The 8,272-nt window shown below is 35.8% G+C and overlaps 1 protein-coding gene across 2 annotated transcripts; it reads right to left on the bottom strand.

Annotated features, from left to right (window-relative positions):
• Positions 1–3,710: 3,710 nt before the first annotated feature.
• Positions 3,711–7,742, bottom strand: LOC142533384 (uncharacterized). 2 transcript variants are annotated; one of them, XM_075640128.1, is made up of 12 exons: positions 7,365–7,742; positions 7,066–7,167; positions 6,907–6,964; positions 6,633–6,713; positions 6,458–6,532; positions 6,122–6,369; positions 5,946–6,017; positions 5,005–5,118; positions 4,838–4,919; positions 4,703–4,749; positions 4,105–4,186; positions 3,711–3,988 (listed from the first exon to the last, which is right to left on the bottom strand). In XM_075640128.1, exons 1-12 carry the CDS (start codon positions 7,637–7,639, stop codon positions 3,893–3,895), a joined length of 1,332 nt encoding a protein of 443 aa, XP_075496243.1. In that variant the 5' UTR covers positions 7,640–7,742; the 3' UTR covers positions 3,711–3,892. The 2 variants fall into 2 exon arrangements, with proteins under 2 accessions (XP_075496243.1, XP_075496244.1); XM_075640129.1 differs by having other exon boundaries at positions 3,715–3,988; positions 7,449–7,739.
• Between the last annotated feature and the right edge of the window lie 530 nt (positions 7,743–8,272).

Raw genomic sequence — 8,272 nt, forward strand, 5'->3', positions numbered from 1 at the left:
TGTCTAATCCTAGGGAATGCATGGGATGCAAATGCATAATTACATAAGCTTCCAATATTTACATGTCTGTCTTCGATCTTCATAATCATCAAGGCCCACCATCTTATAATGTTGATCTTCCACTATACTAATATTTACAAATAAATATCCATGACAAATAGGGACACATCTCACGGCGTGGGAACGAGCTATAAACCAAGGCCACTTATAAATTGATAATTATTACAATCATTCAATAAAAAATATGCTAACATACACCTAGAAAATTGGGCTTAGGGATTTTGATCATCATTCATGCATAATATCACATATCATACACCATCAATTAATTATCACAATAATCAATTGATCCAATATTATATATCTTGATCCAATCGCTAACCGTCACGATTATAAACTAAATCAACAAAGTAAACAAACTCATTTGTTTACTTTCTTATTCATTTATTTATAATCGAATTTCTTGTAAATCACAATTTACTATAAATTATTAAAGTCCAACTTCAATTATTTATTTTATGAGAAAATATATACAAATTTTGTAGATTTAAACTTAAAGGCCCAAAAAGACATTTTTCACCAAAAATATTTTGGTCCATTTAAATTTCAAAAAATAAGTTAATCATCTAATGGCCCAACAACTCAAGGTCATGATACTTTGATATTCCAAAACCCTTTTGAAAACCCTAGTCGTCATCGTCGTTGCCGGAGCTCCGTCGCCAGATTCCGGCCAACTCACAAATTTTTTTTTAAAAAAATAAAATGAGTGGGCTGTTTCGGGCATGGGCTGCCCTTGTTGCCCGAAATGGGCATCCCCTCGGGCAGCAACATGGCCCCCAAAAATAGCCCATGTTTGGCATTCGATTTGTTGTAACGATTATCTCATGCGGTTAGAGATTGTACTCAATATAATATCATGTATTTGCTACACAATAAAGTAACCTTAGCTCATGATACCACTTGAAATAAGATAGATTACGGTGCCCGAAAGAGCAACGAAAGTTTAGAAAAATATATTTTCATAGCAAAAACCGAGCACCCCCTTTACTTGATGAGTAGCAAATACAAATAAACAAAAATGTCATACATATTGTGTTTAGAAATGTACCTATCAATCACAAGGATTGATGTTTTGGCTCCAACTAAGTTGTAAACAACTTAACTCTTGAGGGTAGACAATCTACAAGCTTCCAAGAGCACTCCTTGCTCAAATAGACTTCTTCCTTCAAAAGAGGTCCACCACTAACAAGGAAAATCCACTCTAATTTTGTACTAGAAAAATTACAGTATATTTCTTTGAAAAGAGTATGCTATCATCAATGAAAATGAAGAAGCAAAATGTTAAGAAAAATGGGAGAATAATTTCGGCCACTTGAAGCTTGAGGAGAGAAAGGACAAAAATAATTCTTGGTGCTTGAAAAAAAGGTAAAAAGTGCATATGCATTTCATGCCTTATTTATTGAACCTCCAACCATTCACCTCCCAAGCATGCAATTTATTTGGGCTTGTAACAATTACAAAGCTCGTGGACTTTTATTTAAATATATCAAACACATTTGAGACCAATTAAACTTTGCTTGAATTTACTCAAACCCACTAGTTGAATAATTATCTCCTATTGGGCTCTACAAGACGAAATGTTATTTAATCAATTCAACACTTGAATTAATTTAATTATTTGGACTTTACTAGGACCACTAGTGTTTAATTAATTCAACACTTGAATTAATTTAATTTAGTCCATAATAATGTTAATGAAAATTACAATTTTCAAATACATTATTTATTTTAGTCATCTTTTAATTTAGGAACACTTTCATAAATTAAAAGTTACATTCCTCATAATCCTCTTATAGAAGTCATACTTCTATTTTTCTTTGCGTTTATAAACTCCTTTGTAAGTCGTTCAACACATTGAACTATTTTTCTTCTAAACGGGATCTAGTTAGCACTTGTGTGACCCTCAATAGTTCAATGATACAACTATCAGTGGGTTCACATCTCAATGTGATTCGAACTAAACATGTCCTTAATCGAGCATACCCCAGTTACTCCATTCTTATTTATCAACTCCTTGATAATAAGAACGTCGGAACTCAAGTCTGAAAGTACCCAACCAATCATGTTAAACGCCTAGCAGCATCGCTTACATGATTCCCTAGGTATCAAATGATAGTGTTTGCAAGAACCATTCCATTATGGTTAGCGTACAGTACGGTCCATTTATCTCATATATCCCTACCGATTCCACAACTATTGGTATATCGAGAGCTGTCAAAGAATCGATACTATGTGTCATGTCGTAGTTGCATCGATGGTGTAATCTAAGAAACCCTTTTCTTAATTACCACAACCATTCTGATCAGAAATTTCAAACTAAATATACATGAGATCACATAGAATATCCATACACAAAGGTAAACGGTGAATTCCCGACTACAATGCATCGACTCTTATATGTTTCGACAAAACACCCAACCTTGCCACCTGATGATCCCATATGAGTCGGTAAACAAGTCAAAGTGCAATGCTAGCATATAGAGTCACAATGTTGTCCGGAGTCATAAGGACTAATGGTGTACAACCATAAACTAGGATGTTTCCACTCGATAAGTGAGAACCACTTGGAAAGTCCTTTATAAAGGGCTGTTCGGTGCACTCTACAAGGAGCACCTATTTGCATGCTCGGTCATCACAATGTCCCTTACCAATGAAACACGATACTCACATCGCAGATACTAGTCTCAAACTCGAGCGGCATTTATCCTTCTTAACGGCGGCTGAATCGACTAGGATCTGTTTAGAATATACAGTATTCAAAATATGAGTTTCATGATACTCATCATATGAGCATCTCATATTCTTTCTACTATTTGTATATTCAAGGACTTTATCTAAGCATCTAGCATGGGTATATAGATAAAGATGTGCCAAAGCAATAATTTAAAATATTGTTAAAATAAAGATTGTTTATACATATAGTTTAAACATGAACCTTTGGTCAACATTTGGCTCGACGGGCACCACTCTAACAAAGTGGCCTAGGGAAAACGTAAACATCAGATAATGACAAGATTGAAAGGATATATTGAGATGTTTTTGATTAACAATCAAATTTCCAAATGGAAAAAATATCGGCAAAGGTCATTAAATGTGGGTTGGAATTATTGGTGACAAACAAAGAATTGAATTGGTAGGCAGGCTTTGTTGAATATTAAATATTGAAGGAAACTGTTGATGCACGGTTTCACACTGACGTAGAGCACTATAAATAGAGCTCACTCCTTTCATTCTGAAATCATCACTTCATCGAGTTTCTCTCATATTATAGCATTTGAGTTCTTAGTTCTGTAATATTTGTGATGTGTTTGTTCTCCTATATTAAGAGTGTGTTTTATTTAGAAACACAGTGAGTGGTTGTACATCATAAAATATTATAGTGTAATTATTTTCATCTTGCCCATTGTTTTTATCCTAATAATTTTTTGGGGGTTTTCCACGAAAATCTCAGTGTCCAATTTATTCTTTATTTTCATATTATTATCTCAAATCATCACATGTGAGACCAACACATATCAATTATCAAATACTTGATGTTTTGATAATCTCTCGTCTGAGTTTGATACTATTTGTTTTAAAAAGTAATAAAACTGGAAAATTTTACGAAAATGGAGGAAAACATCACAATTTTTTTTTATCATTGCTTAAAACATTAGAATTTTTTTATGTAAACCATTAGAAGTTTGTTACACAGAAAGTCCGGAAGCTGTATTTCATCTCTCAATTCATAGGACTTTCCATATATTGTAGACAATTTTTTAAAGAGTTGCCTACATTGTAGATAAAATATACTCTATTTTTCCAAAAACGAAAATACAATGAGAAGTAATGATCAAACAATACCCTGAACAAGAGCACCAGTGATCAATCTGTGGTTCAACACAGCCTCTGCAATCGGCCTCTGTCGAAAGTCTTGATTTAGCATGGCCTGCACCAATTTATAGACTGAAAAACATGAGCGACCGCTAGGATTTCAAAATCAACTTCTAATGATTCTAGCAATAGTAATATCTTCCATGTCTTCAGAAGAACAGTAAAATGAACCTGAAGCAACTCCCAACCAGCGCGGTCATCGAGATCTAGAAATTTAACAGCTTCAACCAAGCGGTCATCGGCTAGACAATATCTGTGAAAGAGCAAGCAAACAAGCCTTGATGCAACCAAGGAGAAGTGTCCAGAACTTGAATATGTGGAGAGAAATATGATAATGTGGTGGATTTTGAAAGCAACAAGAATCAGCAGGCTTTTGATTCTATTTCATTCCGGGGTTGGTCCTAGTTTCATTTTCCAGTGAAAAAAGCTATTACGAAGATTGAGTTGAACTGAAGGTGCACTTGTAAGTTCAAAAAGGCCACATTACTCGAGACAGGTATGTGAAAGAAATTGTCCTAGTCCTCACAAATATAAAATTTCAGGTTCTAGGTCCGCGTGTTCTTCATGAACTCAAAACACCATGATAAAGTGGAAGATGGTCCACATTCAGAAAGACTGAACATTGTATTCATAGATATTTGTGATTTCACATGTCATTTCCAAATGTCGATGGTCCACATTCAGAAAGACTGAACATTGTATTCATAGATATTTGTGATTTCACATGTCATTTCCAAATGTCAAGGCAAACAACGTGTGCACAACTTACTCTCTCATAGCTTCAATATCAAGTCGGAATGTGTTCTCTAAAAGCCTCTGCAAATTTGTTGCATGAATTTTTAAAACAGGAACAAAAAATCCAATTGTTGAATTTAGAAAGAACACGAATGCATGCATGACTTACTCGCAAGGAAAGGCTGTCCATGACTCCTGTTTCACAAAATGGAACAAAAGCTAAGTACGCAAAAAGAAGCCCAGCTTCGTATCTGTAAAGAGCCAAAGATGTATCAGCGTCTAGATAAATCTTTCAGAAAAAAATAGCTTGTCCCCTGTAATTGGAGAACAAGGTACATGTCATCTGCTATTCCAAAGGCTCGTTTCTCCAAAGGTGTGAAAGCAGCAGCAGCAGTCGCCCTTCTCCATAGTCCTTCAGATAGCGTCGAACGTTCAGCAAGCTCAGAATACCTAGAAAGTAACAATTTTCCGTCTTAGAACTAGGTTAAGCCAAATTATAGGCCATCTGAATGACTACAAATTATTAGAATAGGGATCCTCCTATCTCTGTACAATTTCTGGGCTCAAGATCCTTAAAGAGAGAAATAATCTCCAATCCTTTGATCTGGAACTTCCTCGTTAATGCTAAGGTGTTTATTGTGCCAGGTCAAGAATGTAACATTCTGGCCTTGGCAGGTGAGGCCGACCTAATCTTATGGTTTTGGAACAAGATGGCAGTGACTAAAATGTAGTAAATCCACCATGGTCTCATGCTGTAACATTCTCCATCCAAAACATTTAGTTTCCAAGCTTTTCTGTTGGCACCCTCTCCAAGTCTTACGACACATTAGGCAAACAAGCATATGATTTAATTCATGCATTCATATTTACAAGTGCCGTATCGGTCCTCACTCGAGTTTCATGTTGCAGAACCGTATTAGGTGGCTATCACTTCTATAGGTGGAATTGAATTCCGAGACATATAAAATGATAATAGAGTTAGATTTTGCCTCAAGTGCAGGTGCTGAATACTAAAAAGAGGCTAAATTCCAAGGCTTGTGAGAATGTACAATTTCAAGCCAGTACCAATTATGCATAAATCCGCATTATATGTTAGGCTATTGCGATTGCTAATTAGGTACAAATATTGGGGAAAAACTATTTCTCTCCTCCGATAAATCCCACAGAAACAAGGTGACTAATCCAGTTAGTTCTATGTAAAAAGGCCTGAAATTCTGGCTAAAATCCACAGGCATACAATGTGTGCTTAACTTAATAATCTATATTTTAATGCATACCTTATATCAACTGAAAAGGCAAGATCTCGAAGCTGTGGAACTAGATAAGTAGCTTCTTTCTCAACCATTGTACTACCATTTGCAAAACAGACAGCTACATAATGTTCAGATGAGAAGAAAGATAAATTCTGGAAAGAACAAAAAATAGCAGTTCAACTGAAATATTGGATCTATACTTGACAACAACAGAAACAGGTCCAAGACTTTGGTGCAATCTGTCACGGTCGTGCATGTAGGCCAGGCCTCTCATAGCACCCTGAAGAAGTTTAGCAACATATTTCCTTCTACGCTTGAATATTTCATCTTTCGCGTAAGGGTTCCAAGAATTTTGATCTCCATGTTCGCGAGCCTTGGACAACTTCTCACTCGTGACTTTTGCATAGTCGGCAGCAGTGTACTTTCCATCATTCCGGAAAGCAAGCCACTGTCGAAAATATAGGATATATAAGGTTTCTACAAATATAAGCACAAAAAAACAGTTCATCAGGCAGCTGAATATCAGGGATAGAGACCTGTTCACCAGTTTTTGTCTCAAACCCTCCCAGAAGCATCTGGATATTCTGGCAGACTACGGCGTTAGAACTGCCCTGCATGCAAGTCATAAAGTAGTTAAAGGAAGGTCCATAGAGTTTAAATTCGTCAGAGAGTGGGATTCAGATCAATGTTTAAACAAGAACCAAAAATTACTTGTAGGGAGGCATGGGCACTCAGCTCATTGGCAGCCATCAAGTCAGACTCGATTCCACCAACTTGTTTTCCAGGATATACCTTCATGACATCTTCGCGTCAGCTTGGTCCGAGAAATTAGAGGAAACAGTGCCTAGAATCTATAATGTGACAGTGCAATTTTGCACGAATTTTTCGTTGAGCTCACACTCCCATATGGCATCATATCCCAAAATATTAACAGGGAAGCATGGCCTAAATACTGATGTCAATATTTAGTGAATAAACAAATCACCTTAAAAATAACAGGAGTTCGTCTAAGCGAACCTTGAACTATTCTTCCTTCATAAAGCCTGCAAATAGCTGTCACATGCTCTATAAGCGGCAAGCATTTTGTTAAATCACATTCATGTTCATGCAGAAGAAACACAAAATAAAAAACTATTGTCAGCACCTGATCTTCACATCCCCTTCCCCAATATCTTGAACTCTCAATTTTCCCGCATCAGGGGCAGAAAATTCCAGGTTCATCGGAGATTGCAAACCACCCGAGTAACTGATTTTGAGGAAAACTCTTGAGTAAATGCTTCAAAAAGTACATATATTCATTTCTAATCAATCCGATCCCTTCTCAACAGTACCGAATAATTTTCAAAATGTTGTTGATTTCTGTAGATCGATACAGTAGTGGTAACAATTGACGATAACAACAGAAAAAATGATTAGGATAACAGGATGAATCAGTTGACAAACCTGGTTACATTAAGGAATCCATAAATTGGCTGACGATAACAACAGCAAAAATGATTATGAAAACAGGATGAATCAGTTGAAAACCTGGATACATTAAGGAATCCATAGCTGCCAATCAACCTTCCAACCTCGAAAGAATCAGGATTCGTGATCAGGCTGGCATTACAGCATCTCGAAACCATCGGGCGACGGTTCTTCGGGGCTGAATTGGGGCTCAGTCCTCCTCCTCTAAAGAAGCAAACACTAGAATAAACACCAGACGCTGATACAACCATTTCTCTCTTCAGGGAGACCAACTGAGTATGGCGCCACTGAAATGAAGGATATGGTGGTAACGTGGTTGGTTCCAAAAGGAAGGCCAATTACAAGATATTGATTTAAGTTAATATCACTCAGTAAAGTGTACGTATACCGACCTTAGCTAATATGTTTTTTTTTTCACGTTATTATTGGAAGAGCAATATAAGATATTTCATTTGACCTTCTATGTTATCATGTGTGTTGATTATCATCTACTCAAGTAATTTGATTTGTCATTCAGTTTGTTAAAATATTTATTTCGGTCAGATAAGCAATATATTGCAGTCGGTTAATATCATTCTGTCATTCTGTCAATTTTCAGTAAGTTAAATCATATATTGCAGTCGGCTAATAGTATTCAGTCAGTCGACTAATTTTCTGTAGACTAACTCATATATTGCAGTCGGTTACTGTTCACATGTATTTTCAAGGAAGATTTAGGGGAAGAGGAGGGATCAGTATTTTATTTCGTTTAGTAAGTTGTGCATGTCATAAAAGTAATTATTTTTTGTCACATATTACATGTATTTATGTAATTTAATAAATTAATTTAAATATGTCAATTTGTATATTTCCAACTCCCTTAAATTCATTATTTATACTTATTT

This window comes from Primulina tabacum, chromosome 18, assembly GCF_025594145.1.
Source record: "Primulina tabacum isolate GXHZ01 chromosome 18, ASM2559414v2, whole genome shotgun sequence".
Taxonomy (NCBI): Eukaryota; Viridiplantae; Streptophyta; class Magnoliopsida; order Lamiales; family Gesneriaceae; genus Primulina; species Primulina tabacum.